Raw genomic sequence first — 23,888 nt, 5'->3', positions numbered from 1 at the left:
AATGGCACTGGTTCAGGGATGCTCGTGCCTTCCTCACCTGGCCCAGCTGCACCAAGGGGAGGCATTCAGCTCCAGAGACTCCAACAGGCTCCCTCCATGCAGGAGCTGCTTCTTTTCCTTGTTGCTGTGGGGTTTTTGCTGGTAATTGCATCTCTCCCAGGGCTTCTGCTGACACAGCAGTGGGAGAGCAATTGCTTTGTATTCATGGACAGAGAATTAAGTGGGCAAAACTTCCCAAATGGAGACCAAGGCTCTGCTTTGGAAAGCAAAAAATAAGCCACCTTGGTCTGGGATCACCTCTAAACTAATAAAGCTGCATCCACAGCAAGGACTTTTATTACAATTTCAGCAAGAAGAAATGAAGAATCATCCTCCCCAGCCAGCATAATTATATTGGAAGAGTTTATTTAAAGTATAACCCAGGCCTTTGATTCTGCCTTGACTGACAAAACATTCTTCAGATGCTCTCTTAAGTCACATTGGCTCAGTCACATCAGCTTAGCACAACTGAAGGGCACTTCTAAGGCTTTCTTAAAGCTTCACAAGTCGTATTTGCTCATTCCGTTATTATTTAAAGTTTCTCTAGATGGAAGAAAAGGATGAGTTCCCCACAGGCCTTTGCTAGCCCATAGCATGTGAGAATTCATGGAAAAACTAGAAGTTAGCACCCATTTGACAGCGGGTAAGACTTTGCCAGGGTTGTGGGTAATTATAACCATGTTAACAAAGCAACCTCCCCAACTTCAGGAAAGTTCTAAAACCACCTTATGAGTATCAGAGAGGGGGGAAAAAAACCACAAACACCTTCTTTCTCTGCACAAAGACACAGTTAAAATGTATTAACCTGGTGCCCTGGGAGAAATGTAACACCAGTGAAAGCCAGGTGTGCTGCCCGCGTTCAGCGTGGTGTGAACACACCTCGGTGCACTCCGGATTCCCAGGGAAGCAGCAGGACACAGCTCTGAGGAGGGATGGTGGGGCTTGGAGTGCACCAGGTTTTCCTGAGGTAACTGATTTAAACGGGATGTGAATTAAAAGCCACAGAGGCCTCTCCTGACTGGCGGGAGGGAATGAGGGAGGGCAGGCTTGAAAGCAGAGCTGCATTGTGCGACACCTGCCAGACAAAGAGTGGGAATCTGCAGCACTTCCCTCCCTGCTCGCTGCTCCAAGGCACTGCTCCTCAGCTCCTGGCTGCTCCTGTGATCCCTCCTGCACTCAGCACCTGCCACAGGAGCCTCTCTCCAGCCAGAGCCAGGGAAATGTTGTCCCTTGATGCCATGGGGAGGTCACTGAGCTGGCAGGGGGCTCAGCAGAACTCCCAGGACCGGCTGGAGGGGGATGAGAGCCGGGATCAGAGCCAGGGCAAAGCCTCAGCATCACAGCTGGTCTGAGAACTGCTCAGCCCCAGCACGGGGAGCTGCTGGGTGCTGAGTCCATCCCAGATCCAGCCGGGAATCCTGCCCGCTCTGCTGGCTCGTCGCTTTAGAGATCAAAGCTGCACCTCCAGAAAAGAGGTTTTACAGATCCGAACAGACGGAAGGGAAAAAATGATGAAAAATGCAGCGTGACTTCTGAAGGGAACCACTTCACTCAAAGCCACACACGCACCTCGCTTCCTGCTCCAGCCTCCCCAGGTTACCACGAGCCCCAGGAAAAACATCACAGCTTGAACTTCAAACTGCACCTAAGAAGTATTTTAGGAAACACACAAACGCAAGGGCAGCTCTTCACCAAACTGATGCACACTGGAGGAGAAGCATCAAATCTGATGAACATGCACCATCATAAAACTGGCTGAGCAAGGCTCAATTCCTCAAAACTCAATTCCTTAAATTTTAAGCTTTAGTACAGTAGGTCTAAAGCACGTAACAATGCCAAACTGGACTGGATGTAAGATATCTACTAAAGAAAACCAACAGCAAAATCAGATTTCTCTGCAGCCTCGTGGTTCCTGCACCTAAGGACTGCAGCGCAGCCATTCCCCAACACAGAGATCACCTGGGGCAGGTAACAGAAGAGAACAACCACTGAAGGTCACAGGATTTAGCAAGAACTTGGTGTTTAAAGGGATTCTCCCTCACCCATCATCAACACTAAGATCTGTCAAGAAGCTGTTCTAGACTGGGAGTTTTTGTCTGGAGTTCAGTGACCGCCAGCAGAGTTGGTTGGGTCTGCAGAGGTGGTTGGGCACTCCCTGCAGACACACAGACATCACCTTCCCAGCCTGCCCCCTCCCTCTTTGCTGGGAGCAAGGATCTCCTCCCAAAAACACACCTCTGCACCTCTCAACCAAGTGAAACAATTCCGTGTTGCATGTGGCAGAACACCGTGGATGTGGGATGTTTTTCCTTGCTCTCCCACACCAGCACTGGGGAAGCAAAGAGCTTCTCCTCCAGTCCCCACATTCCAGCCTGACTTACACCAACTTCCTCCCCTCTGGCCTCAGAGGGGTATAAGCAAGATGTGGCCTCAGACAGAACTGAGTCCATGGGGGAGGGGAGGAATTAAACTCCAAATGAGTCACTGTTCCCTCCCCATAATCCACAGCAACATCTGTGGATATTCTGCCTGACTCCCAAGAGCAGTGGCTCTTAATGCTCTGCACACGGGGCAGACCCAGCGAGGGCTCCTGGGAGATGCTTCCCAAAATAAAACCTGTGTGTCTGGAGGGTTAGGACTGACCTGTACATCAGGAGTTGATGAGTTATGAGCCAACTCCTGCCCCAGTTACAGCCGTGCCACTCTCCTGGAAGCAAAACTGGACCATGGAGTCACAGAGGCACTCAAGGGCTGATTCCTCTATCACAGGGAAAAATTAACACTGATCCTCTTCAAAAACACAAGGGAAAGGCACCAGGATCAGGCCAATTGTGATGGAACAGAAAACATAAAGGAAGCCTTGGACAATCTCCCAGCAACAACGATGGGAATCCTGTCTGAGTAATAAATCCAGGCTGTCTGCAGCACTTTCGAAGCCCTGCCAGTGTCACCTGCGTGGCCGTGCCACAAACTTCACCCCACCCAGGGCAGACGTTCCGGGCCAGAGCACAACCTTGTCAACAAGGTACTGCAGAGAGAGAGAGCTGGGAGAGACAGCAGCCAGCCTGTCACACCTGGGTGGCCACAGATCAGTGACCACACCTGGCTGCGGTCACCAGCAGCCGCTCAGCCCCAGCTCCGGTTGGTCCGTACACGAGTGTGCACCTGGACCACAGTCTGAGTGTGATGCACACCTGGATGACAGTCTGTACATAGGTGTACACCTGTATTACAGCCCGTGTACAACCGTGCACCTGTGTTAGTCTGTGTACAGTGCACATCTGTATGATAATCTGTGTATGACATACACCTGAACTACAGCCTGTGCGTGACTGCACACCTGTATTACAGTCCATACACAAGTGTACACCTATATTATGTATGTAATACTGTGTACGATGCACACCTGGACCACAGCCTTGCATACAATGCACACCTGTATTACAGCCTGTGAACGACTGTACCCCTGTACCGCAGCCTGTGTGCGATGCACACCTGCACGACAGTCCCTGCACACCTGTGTCACAGCCCGTGTACGATGCACACCTGTCCCATCACCTCGTGGCTCCCTTCGTGCACGAAGGCTCGGCACCAGCCCGGCTGCACTCCAGTGCTCACCGGAGGGCACGGACTTACAGCACCTCTGTATTCTCTCGCCCAGCCGGGCAGGGCTTTGAGCCCGGCCCGAGGAGCGGTGCCGCAGCCCTGCGCGCCCTCGCCTCCCTGGGCACGGTCACAGCCCCGGCCGGCTGCCAGCCCACGGCAGTGCCCGTTCTCCCGGGGGATGCGGGGCCGGTGCCCGTGTGCCCCCGAGCCCGGCGGGGCGACAGGGGCTCTGAGGGGCTCTGCGGGCACAGCCACCCCCGGCCCGGCTCCGGCTGGCACAGGCATCCTTGGGCTGCCCCGTCCCTGCGAGTGTCCAAGGCCAGGTTAGACGGGGCTTGGAGCAACCCGGGACGGTGGAAGGTGTCCCAGTGGGACTGCACGAGCTTTAAGTCCCTTCCAACCCAAACCGTTCCATGACTGATTCTACATGCCCAGTGCGGCAGGGCAGCCCCGGCCCCGCTCGGGAGCAGCCGGGCGGGTCGGCGCGGCCCAGGGGAGGCACGGAGCTGTTACTGTGTTCCCGGAGGAGCGCACCGGGAGCACCGGGAGCACCGACTCCCGAGCTGGGCTCCCCCGGGATGCGCAGCCCCGGGTCCCCCCTGGGGCTCCTCCCGCCCCGCGGGCCCGGGACCCTGCATGGCTCCCGCCCGCCGCCGCCCCGGACCCTGCATAGCTCATAGCACCGGCCCGCCCGCCGCCGCCGCCGCCGCGCCGGGCCGAGCCCCGGACTCTGGATGGAGCCGCGCCAGCGCCGCCCCGCCGCATGGGGGGGCCCCGGAACATGGATCGCGGCCCCGCCGCTCCCCCCTCCCGCCTCCGCCACACGCACTCGCTCCCATTGGGGGGGAGCCCCGGAATCTGTATGGCACATACCACTGACTCACCGTGGAGGGGTGTAACTTATACAGAGTCCCGGGCCCCCCTACACACAATGGCAGCAGCTCCCACATTCTTCTCCTCAGAGGAGTTGGACTGAACCATGGGGCGGCGGGGGCACGGCCCCCCTCCCGGCCTCCGACAGAACCCGCCTGGCCCTGGGCGATACCACTCCACGCTCCCCCATCTTCCTTCCCCCGCCCGGGTAGATGGACGCCGCCGCTCTCACTCACCTCGGCATCCACTGTGGCCATGGCCGGAGCCCCGGAGCGCAGCCCCGCCCCCCCGGCGGCTCCTCGCGCCTTGGCTCCGCCCCTTGCCCCTCATTCTTCTCAATGGAGACGCTCGGCCGGGCACGGCGCATGCGCGCGGCAGCATGGCGGCCCCCAGGGGCCCCGCTGTCCGTACGGCGTCATGGCGGCGCCCATCGGGAGGTGCCGTACGGCCGGCGCGGGGACGGGGATGCGGTGACACGGGGACAGCGGTGACACGGGGACAGACCCCGCGCTCCCCGCACCCTCAAACCGCGGCTCTTCACTGTTCCTGCCAAGAGCTCCGGGTCCCCAGCATACCCCGAGACTGCGGGGGGAAGGGCAGCCGCCGTTCGCAACTGAACACATAATGAGCTTCCCAAACTTTCAGCAGCACCCAGCACCAGAACTTGCCGAAAAACCTACACAAAATCCCTGCAAGATCCCAGAACGAGTCAAAAAGTCCCTCTGTCTTTCCTGCCAAAAAGATAACCATCGAAAATCACCTCCTTTTGTAGCTTCTCCCACATTTGGGTCATTTTCAGCCCAGCTCGTGCAAGGTTTTTGTGTCTGTGTCACCTGAAGTCAGGGATGGGGCAGAGGGAGCAGCTCGCCCTGGCTCTGCCCCATAGAAGGGTGACTTCCAGCCTCTTCACTCCCTTTCCCACACCCCGAGCACCCACAGCAGCTTCGACCCTCCCAAACCCCACAGGACTCCTCCTTTAATGCCCAGGCCCTAAACCCATGATTGTAAAACAATTATGGCTTTTACAGCTCTCCAGTAAAGCAGAAAATAGCACAAGGGGGGAGATAAACACTTGCAAGGGCTCATTGACCCCACAGTTGCCCTCAGAAGCCACTCAGGGGACGTCACACCTGCCCCAGGGAGACACAGGGATGGGCAGGTACTGCTGCACCAGCCTCCTGGACAGAGCAATCCGTGTTTCCCGGAGGGAAACAGGAGCCTCTGAGTGCTCTGAAGTCAATTTACACATTTACTATCCGCTCTCTGGAGGACACACACCATCCCTTGGTCCTCAGGCCGCTCTCCTGCAGCCCCAGCTGTCACCTCGCTCCTCTGAGCGGCCAAATGGCCAGTTCTGTTCCAGCTCCTCCCGAGGGGCAGCTCCGATCTCTGCTCCCTGGGACAGGGACAGCACCCAGGGAGCGGCTGGAGCTGGGCCAGGGCAGGCTCAGGCTGAGAGCAGGGAAAGGTTCTTCCCCCAGAGGGTGCTGGGCACTGCCCAGGCTCCCCAGGGAATGGGCACGGCCCCGAGGCTGCCAGAGCTGCAGGAGCGTTTGGACAGCGCTGCCAGGGATGCCCAGGGTGGGGCTGTTGGGGGGTCTGTGCAGGGCTGGATGATCGCTGTGGGTCCCTCCCCACCGAGGACATTCTCACTTTGCTCTGCCGGAGTCTCTCACCCTGCAGCGCTCCGGGCCGGGGGCAGCGGCCATGGGGAGCCCTTGTCCGGTGCTGGGGCCAGGCCAGGGTTACCCCGCTCCCGCCCCACACCTTCAGCCCCTGGCCCCTCCTGGCACAGCTGTGCCAGCCCCGGGGCCGTCGCTGTCGCGATGCACGGAGTGACACCGGGCAGTTTGTGCTGCTGGTGCGGCGGTGCCGCCGCTGCCCGCTCACACCGCGGTGACCCACCCCGGCTTTGGGACGAGCTGTGACAGCAAAGCGCCGCAGCTCTACCGGAGCATCCGCAGCGGGGCCAGCCCGGGCTGCGTGTCCCTCCCGGTCACCCCGGGCCGGTCCCCACGGGGACACCCGGACCCCGCAGACCCCGCGGGTGCCGGGAAGCGGAGGCACTCGGGGGGGTGTGAGGGACCCCGAGAGGCTCCCAAAGCCGCTCAGAGCCTCGGGCGAACCCCCAGGACACGGCGAGCGGCTCCGGGGCCGCTCCGGGCGCTGCCGGCCCGGGAGGGGAAGGAGGCGGCGGCCCCGGAGCGCGGCCCGGCAGCGGCAGCAGCGCCCGCCCGGCAGCGCCGCGGTCAAAATAAGAGTCCCCGGGCCTGGGGACCCGCCCCCCGCCCGCTCCATCCCCTCCGAGCAGCCTCTCCCTCCGTTTGGCAGCGGCAGCTAATTAATTAATTAATTAATTAACTAACCAACCCCCCAGAGAACCCCCTGCGCACCGGCAGGGCCGTGGCAGCGTCGCCGCGGAGCCCCCGGCGCGGCCCCTCCGGTGCCTCCCGCTCGGCGGGGACACAGAGGGGCCCTGGGGGTCCCATCGCTCCCGGGGGATGAGCTGAGGCTCGGAGGAGGGTGGTGGCAGGGTGGGTGTCCTTCCCCTGGGATTCCCCGGGGATGAGGCGACTGCTCCCCGCACAAAGAACCACCTCTGGAAACCTCTGCTCCAGCAAGGGCCGGTGTCAGCCTGGACATCCCCAAATCCCGCACTGGGGACACCCAGCATCGCCCCATCCCGCACTGGGGATGCTCCATGTGGGATGTTGGGAATTGCCTGCCTTCATCCCTGCCCCTGCAAACCAGACCCGGCACCCCGGGGTGGCACCGGGGCGGGGATGAGGGCGGTGGGTGAGGGCGGACGCGCATCGGGACGGGCTCTGGTGGCTCCTCTCCAGCATTTGCTGCAGCTCTTGTCTTTCCCAGATGGACACAGGGACGCGGCAGCCACTGGGACAAACCTCCCCAAGCCATCAGGGAAGGGAAAGGCTCCCAAAAGAAGCCGAAATACCCGGGAACACACAGAGCCTTTGCAGCCCATCACCATCGGCCACGGCTCTTGTCCACCTCAAGCCCATCCTGAGCGAAGGGCAGCGGGGCGAGGATGGGCTGCGCTGTGCCAGAACTCCCTGTTTTCCTGGAGCAGCTGCTGGGAGCCGGGACAGGGCTCGGGGCTCGGCTGGGCAGCCGGAGCCGCCTCGCAGCCTCTGCGCGGCCGCGCCGAGCTCCAGCCGGGCGGACATCGCCCTCTCCCGCCCGAGCCGGGCGAGCGGAGCCGCAGCTCCACATCCTGGGATTCCTGGCAGCAGGAAGAGCACAGCCCCAGCGCCCCGGCGCTTCCTCCGGCCGCAGCCGCGTCCTTCCCGCGGCACCTGCCCACCAAGCTGCGTCGGGGGGTTTTAGGCTGGAGATGAGGGAAAGGTTCTTCCTCCAGAGGGTGCTGGGCACTGCCCAGGCTCCCCAGGGAATAGGCACGGCCCCGAGGCTGCCAGAGCTCCAGGAGCGTTTGGACAGCGCTGCCAGGGATGCCCAGGGTGGGGCTGTTGGGGGGTCTGTGCAGGGCCAGGGGCTGGATGATCGCTGTGGGTCCCTTCCAGCTCAGGATATTCCATGATTCTGTGATCCACCATGTGAGCGAGCAACAGTTCCTTCAGCCCACCATGGTCTTCCCACCCCAGCCACTCCTCTGCCTTCGCTTTAGCCTCCAGTCTAAACCACCTTCCAAGCTCCAGCTCCAGTGGGGATGCCTCCAGTGACAGCCCTGAACCACTTCTCACTCTCAGGTCTCAGCATCCAGACAGCTGAGGTATCATTTATGATCATCACATACCCCAAGCAAAACACCCATGGTCTTAAAAAAGATCATCTTTATTTACATTTTTCCAGTTCTTTACATTTGGGGGGTTAAAACCCAGGACAAAAATACCCCCCAGAAGCCATGGTTAACATGGAAAACTGCGAGTTTACATTTCAAAACCCAGTTATAAATTGTACAGAAGTCTTAGGTTGTACAGAGCCATCACAAATTGTTGTATAAAACCCCAAAATCCGTAAAGAGAACCACAGGAATAAGGAATTACAGCCATGAGTAGTGGTACAAGAAAGGGCACAAGTTCTGAGGGTTTTACCTCACCAGTATCTCTTGGGGAGGAGGGATGGGTCATTCCTGTTGCAGATAGTTGGAAATATTTTAAAATATAGAATAAAACCCAAATGGAGCCTGGAACACCCTGTATCTCCTGTCTTGTGCTGGCTTAACAGGAAAACGTCCTAGCAGAAAATATCTATTTTTACAAAACTCCTGGAAGTTCAGTGGAAAGTCAAAAAAGAATCACTGTCCAAAAGAAAGAAGAGCCTTTGCATCCCCCGACTCCCCTTTCCCCATCCCCTGCAGGCAGCGGGACAGCAGATGCCAAAGTAGAGTTTAGTGGGACACAAACACTGAAAAAGCCAAAGATACAGAGGTGGGGCATGTGGAGAGCAGGAAAAGAACAAAACCACGAAGGACATAAAAGCAACAGAAATTTAAAAAAAAGAACTGATGGTATTTTTGGTTGTTTCCATTGAACACTTGAGTTTGGAAACAACTCGCAAGCTTCTCTCATGCCCCACTGCTCCCCCTCCCCATTTCAAACAAACTCAGCAACAATTGCTTCAAGAATCTGAGCCAGGAATTTGAATGAATCCCCAGGTGCTGAGTTTTTTTACCCAGAGCTGTGTTTGGAAAAATGGGTGCTTTCTCCCCCCTCTTTATTCCAGTGCTCAGCAAAAGGAGGGAGGGATGACCAAGGCCCTAAAGGAGCTCCCCAGGACTTCAAGGGGCTGTGGACAGAGGGCAGAGGGGTTGATCCTCTCTGGAGAGGGTGAGCAGACAAACTCAAATCCAAACCCAAATACTGGGTTTGCCCCACTGTGCTCATCCAAAGCCCTCATACACCCCAGGACCTGCTGACTGTGCCCTGGGGCCACCTCTGCAAGGGGGGCTCGAGGAGAGCTGGACTAACCCCTCCATCCTGCCCATTTCAGTCCTGGCCCATTTCAAAGGGCTCGATAAAACATCAGCAAGGCTCTTTGTGTCAGGCTTCACTTCCCTGCGCAGCCTGGGACAGGCAAGGCGGGGCAGGAGGGTTGGAAAACACTGATTGTCATTTGTTATGTCAATTCTCTTGCTCAGAGACAATCCCGGGGTGATGACCTGCTCACCCTGGCCAGAGCCACCTCGCAGGGCTGAGAGGGGCCCCTGCACAGCAGCTGTGCTGTGGAGCAGCCCTGGCATCCAAAAGGTTGAGGACCACCCTGAGGTGTAGCTCCAGCTCCTTCCTGCTCCCTCCACAGCAGCCGGTGGTGATGGACACTCCTCACCGGTCAGGAGCGTTCCCGTTTGCTCCTTGCTTTCCAACGGGGACTCCGTGTACAGGAGAGCTCCCAAGGACCAGTTTGTAGCAAATATAATTTGGGAGAGCAAGTTCAGGAGCACTGCAGAGACACAGGGCACAGCATGGGCTGGGTGAGGGCTCCCTCCTCCACAGCCTCCACCGTGGATGGGATGTGCCCAAAGAAAAGGTGAGACAAGGAGGACAGGACAGATGCTGGCTGGGAGTCTGGAAAAACAGCCCGGGGCTCTGGCCACAGCAAGCAAACAGCAATCCCATTTTCCAGCCAAGGAACGTGGGCTGGACACAGCAGCAGCAGCTCAGCTCCAGGGACGGAGAAGGAGCTGGGAAACCAGTCCTGGTCCCAGCTCCATCTGCCTCTCCCAGAGCCTGGCTGGGTCAGGAGCCTGCAGCCCAGCCCAGAAGCTCCAGAAGCATTGACACTTTATAGGAATTTTTCCAGAGGTGTGGAAGGGATTTGGGTTGAAGGATATGCACAGCCAGCAGCAAGGAAGGCCACGGGAGCTGCAGGCAGGCTGAGCCAGGCCAGACAGGTTCGGCCAAGTGGGAGGAAGAGGAAGAGCACTGGGAAGAGCTGTACCTGCCTTTGATGCATTGTGGATCAAGAATGCTGCTCATGGCAGGCAAAGGAGAGTGAAATCATGGAAGCTGGGCAGAGGCATAAGCTGAGCAGAGGATGAAGAAGGATCTTTGTGTCCAGGACACAGATCACAGCCTGCAGTGACAGCATTTAGGGAACACCTGCATGCCTCAGACATGGGATCAGCAAAGAGGGGGTGTGGGGAGGAGCCTTCTTCCACTTCCAATAAATTTATTCCTTTAGGAGAGGGCTCGGCCTGCTGGTCTCCAGCCCTTCCAGCCAGACCTTGGCTGTGCCATCTCCATCCTCCTAAAGGCAGAGTCTGCTCTCCTCTTCCTCCCCACCAGCAGTGAGCACTGCCCAAGACTCCTGGGCCACTCGGACAAATCCTGGCTTCAGGACACAGAGCCTGGGGAGCAGCAGTGCAGAGGCTGCTCTCTCCAGAGCCAAGCCCACGTGATGCCAAATTCCCTCCAGCCATGTGGAATTTTGAGCCTGGCACTGTGGTCAGCCCACACTGTGTTTGTTTTCCCCGAGCTGCCTTGGCAGAGGTCACCACCCTTCCTGGTGAGAGCAAAAAAACCTCACTTCATTTTGTAAGAAATCAGCAAGGTGCATTCCTGGATTTGGCATGAACAGGCACATGGATCAGCATCAGAAATGGATGAAAAGCACAGCATTTCTCTTAGAATAATTTATTAAATACAGCATTAAAATTTGTATTTCTGAATTCAATCATTAAAAACAAAACTTCATCTCTATATATATATATTTATATATATTCAGGGACAATGACAATCACTCTATCAGCGTGGTTGTGCCAGCACTGCTCAGAACAGCACCTTTGCTACGTTACCCTTAAAGCAGTTCGATGCTTAAAAAAAAAATAAAATAAAAAAGCATTTGCAAAGAAAGAGTGCAAAGCAGGGCCTGTCCCAGCTGCCTGAGGGGTGTGCAGAGGTGGCTGAGCAAGGAGCAGCAGCTGGAAATGCTCCTAAAGGTCTGTCAGATATTGCTTGCCCAGCCTGAGGCCATGTGAGGACCAACTCTGAGGTGCCGGAGGTCTGGAGGCCACAACTCCAGCCTGGCTGGGCACCTGTGGCTCTGAAGGATGTGACTTGTGGTTTCCTCAGCTCGGGTAGTCAGTGCTAAACAAGCTAAACAAGGTGGTGGGGGGGTGGGGGAAAGCACAAAAGAAAAATTGCAAGAAACCCCAGCTTGTTGCCCTGACTGCCGGGTGCAGCGGAGGCTGCGGGCGAGGCGCAGCAGTTCCCACGCGGTTTGTGTTCATTGTCACATTCTGCTGAGGCTCAGGGGACACACAGTGCCACCACACACCCGCATGCACCGCCTTGGCAGGGACAGCCACTCCTGGGGACAGCCCAGGCTGAGCCCCGCAGAGGGTGGGCCCAGAGGGAAGGGATGCCACGGGCCGGGCCCCTGGGCAGACTCAGAGGTAGCATCAGACAGACTTTTGTGATTGATGGTCACGTAACTCTGGCCTGGGAGGAGAGGGCACCCTGCAGGGGCGGGAGGTGGGACATGGGATGTGGTCCCCCCGCTCGCAGAGTGACCAGTGCTGTTGTCCTGTGTGCCAGGGCCCAGCAGTGAGCGAGGATGGGCTGTGTCCCACAGGGCTCTGTGGAGAAAAGCCACCCGTGGTGGAAAAGGGCACCCCATGGAACACCAGGCTCCCCCCACAGCTCATCAGGGCTTATCAGCAAGTGCCCCCATGAACCCCCCCCGCCCATGGCCACTCACACTGCCAGTCACTCCCCCACAGCTCAGGTACAGCGAGGGCTTGTGCTTTTGGCTTTTTAGAAGTCCCTGACCTTCCGAACCTGCTTACTCCAAGAAACCTCCTGCTACCCTTAGGACCTCTTGAGGACAAGGAGGAAGGGCTGTCAAAACCACTTGTGGAGAGCACATGGGCCCTGAAAGAGGAGAGGAAGTCCACACAGCCCAGCCTTCCCCTACAGCGGAGCTGTGCCAAGTCAGGAGTGTTTCAGCTAAGGCATCGCAGGTGCTTTGATAGTAAAGCAGTTAGTGTTGACTACAGTACTGGAACAGGCTGCTGCCCAGGGCACCCCGGCGGCAAACCCAGCTCTCCAGCACTTGGTGCAGCAGCAGGAGGCAGTTCGGTTTCCCAGACCTCTCCTACATGCATGCAGGCTGCTCTGGCTGCTCTTTTTGGTTTTTTACCCCCCTCCCTAGAAAGAGACTTAAAAAGCCCAGGCTGGGATGTGGCAGCTCCCCCCCCAAAGCAGCCAGAGAGACAAGAAGACACCTTGTGCTGTACCAGACTTTGCCACAGGCGGGTGCCCCGTGGTACCAGGGTGGGCAGCGCCGGCGGGGCTCAGAGCAGGGGAGGGCTAATTGCCATTGCTGATGCTGGAGTTGGCACTGCTGCAGCTCTGCTCGTAGGATGGAGGTGCCTCTGCGGAGGAAAGGAAGAATGAGAGAGGTTATGGTGTGTGTTTGGGAGGTTCCCTTCACCCCAGTCTGTGTAACCCAGGGCAGAGTTAAGCAATCCACCAACACACACTCCCTGCCAGGGCCCCACAGCCTGCCCTGCTGAGGTACATGGGGTTTGTAGGATTTGAGTCAGCCAGTCCCATCCCTGCCCTGATGCACACAGAGATTAAAATCACCACCTCACAGTCCTGTTCTGTTCCTCCCTTCCCTTCCCAAGCATCCTCCTGTCCTCCAGCAGCTCCAGATCACCCATGCTCCATGTGCCCCAACCCAGGGCTGAAGTGACACATGGAGTGTCCCATTACCCCAGTGCAAACAGAGGGGTTGATTTGGGTAGGACTGTGCTAAGAGACACTGCTGGCCCTGCCAGCCCAGCACAGCTCCAGGAACCCAGCACAGCTCCACAGGACTCTGGCACGCTGGGATTTCCCTGAGCTGTTCCACCCCGGACACTTCCTCAGCTCCCACCCCCACAGCTTCAGACCAGCTGCAGGCCCACTCCAAGTCAGACAGAAGATTTCAGTGACATCATTTTCCTGGCTCTGTTCCCACCAGCCTCACCACAAGCCAAGAAGTTTTTCTATCAGTGGGAGGCTGGAAGCTCATTTAAGAACAGGGAGATCCTCTCATGAGGAGCCCAGGGCAGGCATGGGCGTGGATATGGGAAGGACAGCTGGCTTTTACAGCTGGAAGAGGGGACTCCTCCAGAGGATAAAGCAGGCAGAGAGATGTCACAATCCCCTCTGACAGTAGCCTCCAGCAGACTGACTGAATCCCCAGATTCCCAACAGTTCACAGCTAGCACAGACTGGTGGTAGGAGCCATTTCCCCCCAGTCCCAGATCCCGGGAGCGCTGCTCACCGTAGGGGTATCCCCACGTGCTGTACTCCGGGGGCAGGATGAGCGAGCTGGCTGTGGGGACAGGCACCACGTTCCCCTCGGCGTAGTAGGGGACAGTGGCTCCCGTGGACAGGCAGAGCGTGGGGTGGTTTGGGGAGCCCGTCTGCTCCGAGTCCGCCCGTATCTCCTGGAAGCTCAGTCCTGGGGCGTAGCTAAAGGGCTGCTGCTGGGAATGGCTTTTGGTGGGGATGGAGACATTGTCCATGGGGTGATAGCCACTGGCAGCCTCCTCTTCCTCCGGGGGGGCACTGGGGACCACCACAGATGGGATGTGCTGGATGGAGCGGGAGGGGCTCAGCGGGACTCTGTTCACAGCAATGTTACCAATGTAGATGGGGAGAGTGACAGAAACCTCTGGGGACTTGAGGGAAACCTGGAAGAGAAGGGAAAACAGTGGCATCCTCGTTATACATGGCAGTGGGAAGGTTCACCTGGTGTCAGGACCACCCACACCACACAGCTCAGCCTGGGAGGGGGCACAGAGCTGCAGCCCAGCCCAGGGATACTGTGGATAAACTCACCTGGATGTAGTAGTCGATGTGGATGAGGCTGCAGCCCTGCAGAATGGACTGGGGCAGTGCTGGAACCAGGATCTGCTCCTTCCATTCTGCATGTTTCCAGGCTTTCACCCCGGAGCCTTCCACCTCGGCGATGGTCCTCAGGTCGTAAATCCAGCGCTTGGATTTATAGGCCACTTTCTGCACAGGCAGGAGGAAACACAGCTTGCACAGAGGCTGCAGGTGGTCTCCTGTCTCCCAAATGTAAGTCAGGACACAAACCCACCCAACTGCTTTGTCAAATAGGCACAAGCACAAACCCAAGGAATACCCATTGTTGTGAAAGACTGAGCAGGGATAAGCAAGACAAGTTCTACTTTTTCTTTCCCCAGGAATGTACAGAGAAACAGAGCTGGAGATTTGGCCTCCTCGCTGACCCCAGTTTCACAGAGGCCTCCATGGGGTGGAGCACCAGCACAAGCCAGAGAATGGCCCCACTGGACACTGACCTGGAGCAGACTGGCCACCACAGCGCCGGTGTCCCGGCCAGACTTGTTCTCTATGTCCGTGCGGAGCTGGATGGCCTGGCCCACGATGTAGCCCTTCAGATCCGACGTGGCCGTCAGGATGATGTTGCCACTTTTCACAAGCTTGTAGTTGAACTTCTTGGTGATGGACATAGTGTTGGGCTGCTGCAGGACGGCACAGACAGAGGTGTTGGCTCAAGAGAGTCAGAGAGCCTCTGGGAAAACACTCAAGAGATTCAAAACAAGCAAGCAGAAATATTTGCATCTAAGAGGATGCAAAGAATCAGAAACATGGCAACACCATAAACAACAGGTCTCACTTCCCCAGCCCCACTGTTCTCCTGTCCTATTAGTTGCTTCCCCCTCCAAAGCAGGTTCCCCAAACCCAGGTCTCTCCAAGCACCTGAAGTTGTTGGCTTGCATGCGTGAAAATTCAGAGAAATCTTTCAAAGCAACACACACAAGAGTCAGAAATCACCTGGAGCAGGTACTGACAGCAAGGCAGAAGAGATGAGGACTATGCTCTTGCATAGTCACAGCATGCAGTCAGAGCTGTCCAGCCACACAGTGACTCCTCAGACAGCAGGACAAGGACAAGTGCTGAAGTGCTGGCATTTCCCAGCCAAGCCCCTCCTCGTTCTTACCTCGATGTCAGGGATGTCGTTCAGGTTGAGAGGGCAGAGAACATAGAAGATCTTGTTGCATTTGTAGTCCTTGGAGAAGCGAGGTGTGTCTATCACAGCTTTCACCTGATGCAGGACCTTGCCAAAAGGGCCTTCAAATGATGTAGGAGCAGAAGCTGGAGTCGAGAGAGAAAGAAAAGATCATAAGGCTGAGTCAGGCCAGTTTCTGAACTGGAAGGATATGCAAAAGCCAAGGCTTCCAGGGAAGGGCCTTCAGCCACATTTCTGCATCTTACCTGGCAGCAGGAACTGGAAGGGAAAGTTGTGCTCTCCAGCCGTCAGGACCCCTGTGGAAACAAGAGTGAAGGGTAAGTGAGACAGGCTGAGAGGCTGCTCCTTGGAATGTGTGATCTTGTGGGAGAGAGGCCACCACCCAGGGAATCACACACAGCCTGTTCAGCTGCCTACAGCCACCAGACAGCTCCAGATCCGATGGGCAGTGCTTGAGCCACCAGGAGCACCTGCTGCCACCCACCCCTCCTTGGGACAGGAGAGGTTCTGCATTAAGATATCCTGTAAATAAAGTGGTTTGGGGCAGGGTCCAAGGGATCCCAGTGCCACAGCAAGTGGTCATCCCAGGCTGTCCACACAGGGGTCAGCAGGGCCGCTGTGGGTTTATTTTTCCTCAAGTCTTCTCCCTGTCAGGCAGTCAGGGGGAATGTGAGAGATCACAGGCACAGTCTGAGGGTGTGTAGTGGTTTGGTCCAAAATACTCATTACTGTTTATCTGCTGTGAGATAAGAATTAGGAGAAATGCAAAACAGGCACCAAACTTGAAAGAATATAAAGAAGTTTATTAACAGACCTAAAAGAGGAAAAAAAAATTATACCCCCTTCAGAACTCTCCTCCTCCCCCCACCTTCCTCCCTTCTCCCACTGACAATGTTCAAAGACAACCCTTAAGATGTTCAGTCTGTTTACCACTTCCATAATAACCTTGTTCAGTCCATTTAGAAAGAGAAGTCTCTTCTTGCTCATGCTATGAAAACATTATCACAACGAGACAGCCGCCCACTTCCAAATATTGTTCAGTCCATTTAGGAAGAGGAGTCTCTCTGCCTGCATGTGAGTCCCTTCCCCCGACTTGCAGCTTTTCCCGCAACTGCTTTCGAGGGTCCACTCTTGAAGTTTTTTGGGGTACAATTTTAAGGTTGAGCCGTTCAGAAACAAAAACAGAGGCCCTTCTCCTTCCCTGGGAGCAAAGGGTCTTCATCATCTTCATCGTTAGGACTATCTCTGGGAGCATCTCTACGGACTGAGGTTTTCTCCTTTCCCGTTTGGAGCAAAAGTCCTCATCTGGTCCATCTCTCCCTGTCCAAACTTCTCATGAAATTACAGCTGTGTCAGCATCTGCCTATCTCAGTGCAGGTGCTTTTGCTTACGAGTTGAACACTCCACCCCCCATATCTTCATGAAATTACAACAGGATACTCTGATATATCATAGCTTCACAACAGACTTTCAGCTTTAAGCATCTCCTCTCTCTCTTCCCTCAGGTTTTCAGCTCTTCACAGCAGTAAAAGGGTTACTCTCACCTCGGCCTTGCAGCTTTACAGCTGGAATGTTGAATTTTTCTTATCGCAGTGGAGAGGGGGGAGAGCCGAGCCGCTCTGGCTGCCCACGGCAAGGCAGTGGGGGGGGTTCCACGACTGGAACAGGTCCATGGCTCCAGGATGGCCGTGGCCCGGCCCGGCCTGGCCCAAGCAGGGCCTGGCCGGGCCCGCTGGCCCCCACACGGGGCCCACAGCCACCTGTCCCAGCGCCAGAAACGAGAGAGAGCTTGGAGGGGGAGTTTGCCTATTCTTAAATGTGGATAACAGAGGTGATCACAACTTTAAGTGGCTTAGAGAATTGTCCATACTCAAACTGGCCAGCTGATAGGTTCTATCAGTTCCCAGAGGAAACTGTAAGCACCCCTTAGCAAGGACGTCCCTTCCGGGACTATGCTTGCTAACCTATGACAGGGTGGTAGGGAGTTGTGGTGGGCATCCAGCCACACGCCAAGCCCCTCACAGAGGCACAGGGTTCAGGAGCTGGAACCAGAGGTCCACCCACCCCTGGTCCCAAGAAGGGACCTGCAATACCTCAGCCCAGCTTCTGAGACAACAGGAGAGCAGAAAAATATTGCCACAACATCAAAACCTCAGCACTTGTTTTTTTCAACCATTGCTCTGGAATGGCCTCGAGGGCACAGGGCAGAGCCAAGATCCAGCTCATGGCTAAAACAACAGATTCCAACTCCTCAACTCCATCCACCCTCCAGCACTCCCAGATCCCAGATTCCCTCCAGGGTAGTGTCACAGCTGAACTGGACCCACAGTGTGATCCAGTAACACCAGGCAGCTCCCAAAGTTGCCTTCAGCAAGAAAACCTTTGAGGTTTATCCACATTTGTCAAATCCACATACACACAAGAGGTTTTGTCAGAGCTGAGAGGAGACCTGGATACCCAGTAAATTGAGCTGTGTTTGTTCTGCTTTGTAGGATCATTGCTGGAGGTACCAAAACCCCAGATCTGGCTGGTGCTTTTGTTGTTGCAAGACAGGAGGAGGCAGCTTGCTGGTTAGCAGTGCTGGCTCTGCAGAGCTGACAGTAATCGAGTCCTGTCGTGAGGGGATTAAGTGGATTACATGGAAGGGGGAGGTGGGGAAGAGAGGAGTAAATCCTCCCCACTGACACCGCAGCCCAGGCAGGACTTGGTGCATCATTCATGCTATGAAAAGCTGGATCTCTGCCTCTCTGCTCGCTCAGCCGCTCCATGGGGACGAGGGACACCCCAGTGAGTGCGTCCCGCCCGCAGGGACAGCGGGATAAATAATCCAACACGCGCCTCATCACGGATCTCTGCAAAGGCTCGTCAGGACAACATCAGAGATGTCTATTTATACACTTTGTCCTCACAGAGAGGAACAAGATTTGCTCATTGCCATCACCTCCCTGCTGATTCCCCTCCCGTCCTCCAAACAAACCCGAATTATGTAGGCTAAAATGCAGCACCCGGCGCTGTCACCAGGTGGAGGCACCAAGCCAGGCTCTGCCCTCGCTGCCAGGCCTGATGCTCCAGAGCTGGGCAGGCTCGGAGGCAGGTGTGGAACAGCCTCTCCTGCTCCCTCCTGGGCAGCCTGGCTCAGCAAAGGTGCCAGGTGAGATGCAGCTGGTGCCTTGGCTGGTTGGTTCCAGGATAAGCCTGGTTAATGTGAATGACTCGATGAACCCAGCCCTTGTTTGGTGCCCTGAGGGTTTCTGTCTTCTAATGGGCACCATTCAACATTGATCTTACACCCATTATCTCTACTTCCAGAAAGCAAATGTGTTACTGGAATACATCGGCTGTCCCGGGCATTGCAGTACAGGGACTCTCTCCACCTGAAAAGGAGTGGGAGTGAGTCCTGCTCCTGCCCTGCAGAAGGGAGGGAGGTGGCAGTTCCAGAGGGGAGCGGTCACCGAGTTTCCACCAAGAGAATTCCCAGCTGTGTGACCCGCAGAGCTCCAAATGAAGGTGCAGGCAGTGATTCCAGGTCTCCTGCTAGGAGCATGAAACTTCACAGCCTTTCCAGGACCCTTAGGATGAGCCCACAGACCCAAGTAAAAGCCCCTATTCTACATTACAGGCAGCACCATCCAACAAGCCATTTCTGTCCAACTCCTGCCCAGCTCAGGTGCACCAACAGGAAGTTGGGCTAGAAGTGAGCCTGTGAGCACTTTCACAGTTTTTAACTCACACAGCATCACTGAGCAAGGCCATGAACTCTCCCAGGAACACGCGTGGGCAGTGTCACCCATGGAGGATGTGGTTTGGCTGTCAGAGCCACCATGTGACTCGCTGGCACTGAGGCAGTTTCTGCACAGGTAGCCCAAGCTCTGAGTAGGTCACCAGATGGGAACTGCCCACAGGTCAGCCCAGACCACCCTGATGGTCCTGACCAAACCCAAGTGCCCACTGACCTGTTGGGTGTGACCCACTGAACAGCCTGCAAATCCCCAGATCACAGCAGGGGAGATGCAGCATCAGGCAGCGTGTCCAGAGCCATTCCACAGCTGCATCTGCTGTGCAATCCCAACATCCCAGCAGCAAGGGGAACACATGGCCCATGGAAAGCCACTCATCACCCCTGTCATTCCAGCCCAGAGAGCTTCAAGCAACAATCCAGGACGTTTAATGTGCTAATTTCATCTACAAGTGGACTTTGCAGCAGAGACAGCTGTTGGCAGCAGGCAGAGGTGAGCTGATTTCCAGCCATGGTGGGACCCATGGCCATCCCAACACTTGGGAAGAGCTGCCCTTTCCATGCTGCTCCAGAACCAGAGGCTTTGCCAAAGCACCCCCAAGCCTGGGCAGGGCACAGCAGGTCAGCAGGAGTTCAGCACTGCTCGAGGGGCGCATTGAGACCCCTCCAACAGGGGCAGGTCACAAACCACTGTGAGGGGACAGGGCTGTGCCAGCCACCGCAGCCACGCTGAGCCAGCACCTCCCCATTCCCAGAAGCCAGAACAAAGGCCACAGTGTCCTCGGCTGCAAAAAAGCTTTTCCTGAAGTTTATGTGCAGCTAAAAATACCTTGAGAAAGTCATTAGGCAGCAGAGGCAGCTGGCCTAGCAGGGCTCTGCTGTGGGGCCATACCTGCAGCAGCCTTTCCCCCTGGTAGGAGTCAAGCCAGCAGAGACTGGCCGCCCCCGCACAGCCTTGGGAAACTTCCTCCCGAAAAATTCCTGAAGGGAAAGAAGCTGCTGCCCCAGATAGCCTAGAAAAAAACCCAAGTCCAGACAGCAGGAGCAGCAACAACACACTAACAGTGCAGAAGAACCTTGGAGATTTCCCTGAATCCAGTGGAAAGCTGTCCGGTCTCCCCCATTCATGGCTCAGCTGCTCCCCTCCATTCCACACAGGCACTGGGGTTGTTCACTTGTACCACTGGATGTGGAGGACATTTACAGAAAAGAAATGCCTCGATCCAGAGGGCTGATGCCAAGTCTTCTGGCTCCCCTGGTGATGCTGGGTTGCCATCCAGAGAGACCTTGCCTGGCTGAAGGGGTTGGGCCTGTGAGAATCTCGGGAAATTTGACAAGGCCAAGTGCAAGGTCCTGCAGCTGGGTCAGGGCAAACCCAAGCAAAAACACAGGCTGGGCAGAGAACGGATAGAGAAAAGCCCTGAGGAGAAGGACTTGGGAATGTTGGTGGATGAGAAGCTCAATGTGCCCCCGCTGTGTGTGCTGACCCCAGGCACCCCCTGCGTGCTGGGCTGAGCCCCCAGTGTGGGCAGCAGGAAAGGGGGGGATTCAGTCCATCAGCTCTGCTCAGGTGAGACCCCACCTGCAGAGCTGCTTCCAGCCTTGGGGCCCAGCACAGGAAGGACCTGGAGCTGCTGGAGAGAGTCCAGAGGAGGCCATGAAGATGCTCCAAGGCTGGAGCCCCTCTTCTCAGAAACCAGGCTGGGACAGCTGGAGGTGTTCACCTGGAGAAGAGAAGGTTCCAGGGACACCTCAGAGCCCCTTCCAGTGCCTAAAGGGGCTCCAGGAGAGCTGGAGAGGGACTGGGGACAAGAGCATGTAGTGCCAGGACAAGGGGGATATTGGGAAGGAATTGTTCCCTGGGAGGGTGGGCAGGCCCTGGCACAGGGTGCCCAGAGCAGCTGGGGCTGCCCCTGGATCCCTGGAAGTGTCCAAGACCAGGTTGGACAGGGCTTGGAGCAGCCTGGGACAGTGGAAGGTGTCCCTGCCCATGGCAGGAGTGGAACTGGGTGATCTTTAAGGTCTCTTCCCACGCAAACAAAGGTTTCCCTGCACTCACTGCAAACCAGAGCACTGCTGCACCACTGCAAGGGAAAACTGACACCCTCACACCTGTTGGGGGTGAAATGACCACAGGTCTGTATTTACACTCTTAAACAAATGATCCAAGTCGAGTTTACTCCACCACAGCTGCTGGAAGTGTCTGGGCTCTGGTCCGAGCAGTGCAGCATCCCCGGCTGGTGCTGCCAGGCCCCCACCCAGGCAGAGTTGGCAGCCAGAGAAATCACCAACCCTTCAAAGCCATCATCCCTCCAGAGCGAGGGGAAGCTCCCTGCCCACACCCTGCCCTGCCTGCAGCTGGCCAAGGGCTGGGAAAGGTCCTCCAGCAGCCTCTGCCCGGCACAAGAGCAGGGCTGGGCTGGGGCTCAGGAGGATCCAACCCCACAGGAACAAGGACACAGCCCTGCTTGCCGTGTCCCACCCACCTTCCCAGGGCTGTCTGGCAGCTTTCTGTGCAAACAGCCCAGTCGGACAGCACCGGCGGGGCCAGATCTGCCTGGGCTGCACGTTCCAACCAGTGCCACTGCAGGGACACCTGCCAAACCCTCCTCCCACGCTGGCTGCCCCAGCCCCAGAGCCTCCGTCTGGAAGTACCAGGCAGTCACAGCCACCTCTCCACAAGGGTCACGGCCACCATAACAAAGCCAGGACCTCCAGGATGGCAGAAGGGAGTTGGGAGGTGCCTTGGTCGCTCCTGCACAGACACGGCAGACTCGGATGAGCCTTCATTCCTCTCCTATGAGGGTTTGCCCTGCGGTGTGCTGGGACAGCCAGCCCAGACGTGTGACACACAGCAGGCTGCAGGCCAGGAACCACGGCGTGTGGCACAGCACACACCTCTGCCTCACCAAGCTTCACTCACAGCTACGCAGGGCAAAAGAGGTGAATATTCTGTGTGTCACTCCCTCCATCCCCCAAAGAGGAGGATGGTATCAGCTCTGTAGCCACCACTAGGAGCCTGGAAGGTGTCCCTGCACCCCAGGCACAGGAGACAGGGAGTGGCTGAAATGGGGCTCCTGCCCCAACCCCCGTCCCTCCCCACCAGTCCCTCCCCAGCTCTGCTCCCTCCTGCTGCACACACAGATGCTAGAATGGGAACAGGCTGCACCTTTGGAGTACACAGATTTTTTGGTTCTTCTAGTAGAGGAACAGCAGGCCAGACCATATGGCAATTTCTCCCTGGCTACTTAACGAGTGATGCATTAACTGTGTTGGCCAATTCAAGGAGTATAGAAAGGTACCTAGTGCCTGCTGGTCCCTGTGCCATCACTTGTAGCAATATGGTCTTTCTTCCTGCTGCCTAAAATCGGCCCTGGGGAAGGCGAGCTCCTCCAAAGGTGCTGAGTTAGACTGATTCTGGTGTTGCTGATGCATGACTTGAGTACTCTCCTCTCAAGGCTCTCCAGGCAGAGAGCAGGGAAGCAGCAGGTTCATGTTTTCCACTTCGGGGGTGGAGAAATGAGCAGCCCTAGCTCTGCACTGTGCCACAGGACCCCAAGTGCCCAGCCACGGGCAGAGATGTCACTCTCACTGCAGTCCCAGCAGCCAGCACCCCGCTTACTCCTGTCCTCCCCTCTCTCCTCATCCACTTCTGCTGCCAGAAAACTGAATATTAGATGTAAGCAGGAGGCCAGAGCTCCTTAGCTCTCAGGAGGCTCTATCAGAGCTGTCAGAAGGGACGCATTAAGTCTGTGCCAGGGCACTTGAGGTGACGCTGAGCCACTGCAGCTTTAGCACAGGACTCAACTCGGCCTCCGATGAATGAAGTTAATACAGGGGATTACAAACTGCAACAAAGGAGGGGAAATGCACACATTTGCTCGTGCCATCAGCAGGCACAGGTGCCACAGAAGGAGCAGCCAAGAGCCAGAAGAGCAACCTGCCAGCAAGCACAGCCAAAGCTGCTGGGAAAACCTCAGTGTTCAGCTCCAACAAGAGCTCTCCTGCTCTGTGTGGCAGCGATGGAGCACAGCCCCAGCAGGCTCCACGCTCCCTTTCAAGGCAGCAACTCGGTCACTCCAGCTCTGCAAATGCACAACACACCGCAGGAACAGCCTCCAGCACTCCAACACGGGTAATGCTGCTGAGATAAACCTTTCTGTAACACAGGAGGTGCAGCAGAGTGCCCAGCACTGAGGCGAGAGCTCCACTGCTCATAAACCTCTGTGTCAGCAGTTTCCAGAGACATTCTCAACGAATTAGCAGGATCTGGCAGTATGGCAACGCTGCAAAAAACCCCAGAGGATTAACTGGTCTACTGAGGCAAGAAATTGGGAAGTGCTGAGGAAGCGGCTGTGGCCCAAGGCAACTGCAGATCCTTCGGTGAGGTTTTCCTGGGCTGAACCTGCAGCTACTGCTCCTGAACCTGGCAGCACAGTGTGGCCAGGAGCTGGCACCAGCACACCCTTAATGGCTCACTGCTGCCCATGGACACCCTCCTGCTCTCACCTGGGCAGGGGCTGTCCAGGAGCATCACCTGCTGCTCTGAGACCTCCTGCTCACACAGAACAAGCTGCACAAGTCTCACAATGCTGCTTAGTCAGGTCACCAAGATTTTTAAATTCAGCTGGGAGCCAAGATT

The 23,888-nt window shown here is 56.6% G+C and overlaps 2 protein-coding genes across 2 annotated transcripts in view; both read right to left on the bottom strand.

The window, feature by feature from the left end:
- Positions 1 to 4,829, bottom strand: part of EHMT1 (euchromatic histone lysine methyltransferase 1) — a 116,677-nt gene extending 111,848 nt beyond the window's left edge. The window contains exon 1 of the mRNA XM_042052289.1: positions 4,755 to 4,829. Within this exon, the coding sequence (XP_041908223.1) occupies positions 4,755 to 4,775 (21 nt within the window). The 5' untranslated portion in view covers positions 4,776 to 4,829. The remainder of the gene's footprint in view (positions 1 to 4,754) is intronic.
- A 3,481-nt stretch (positions 4,830 to 8,310) lies between these two features.
- Positions 8,311 to 23,888, bottom strand: part of ARRDC1 (arrestin domain containing 1) — a 37,971-nt gene continuing 22,393 nt past the window's right edge. The window contains exons 3-8 of the mRNA XM_042052300.1: positions 15,756 to 15,806; positions 15,481 to 15,635; positions 14,819 to 15,001; positions 14,334 to 14,510; positions 13,774 to 14,185; positions 8,311 to 12,874 (exon numbers count right to left, since the gene is read on the bottom strand). Of these exons, the coding sequence (XP_041908234.1) occupies positions 12,810 to 12,874; positions 13,774 to 14,185; positions 14,334 to 14,510; positions 14,819 to 15,001; positions 15,481 to 15,635; positions 15,756 to 15,806 (1,043 nt within the window). The 3' untranslated portion in view covers positions 8,311 to 12,809. The remainder of the gene's footprint in view (positions 12,875 to 13,773; positions 14,186 to 14,333; positions 14,511 to 14,818; positions 15,002 to 15,480; positions 15,636 to 15,755; positions 15,807 to 23,888) is intronic.

This window comes from Corvus kubaryi, unplaced genomic scaffold (assembly GCF_017639235.1).
Source record: "Corvus kubaryi isolate FWS band 111438036 unplaced genomic scaffold, C.kubaryi_AGA036_p1.0 78, whole genome shotgun sequence".
Classification (NCBI taxonomy): domain Eukaryota; kingdom Metazoa; phylum Chordata; class Aves; order Passeriformes; family Corvidae; genus Corvus; species Corvus kubaryi.
The sequence above is the reverse complement of the archived record's forward strand: the minus strand, read 5'-3'. Positions and strand labels throughout refer to the sequence as shown.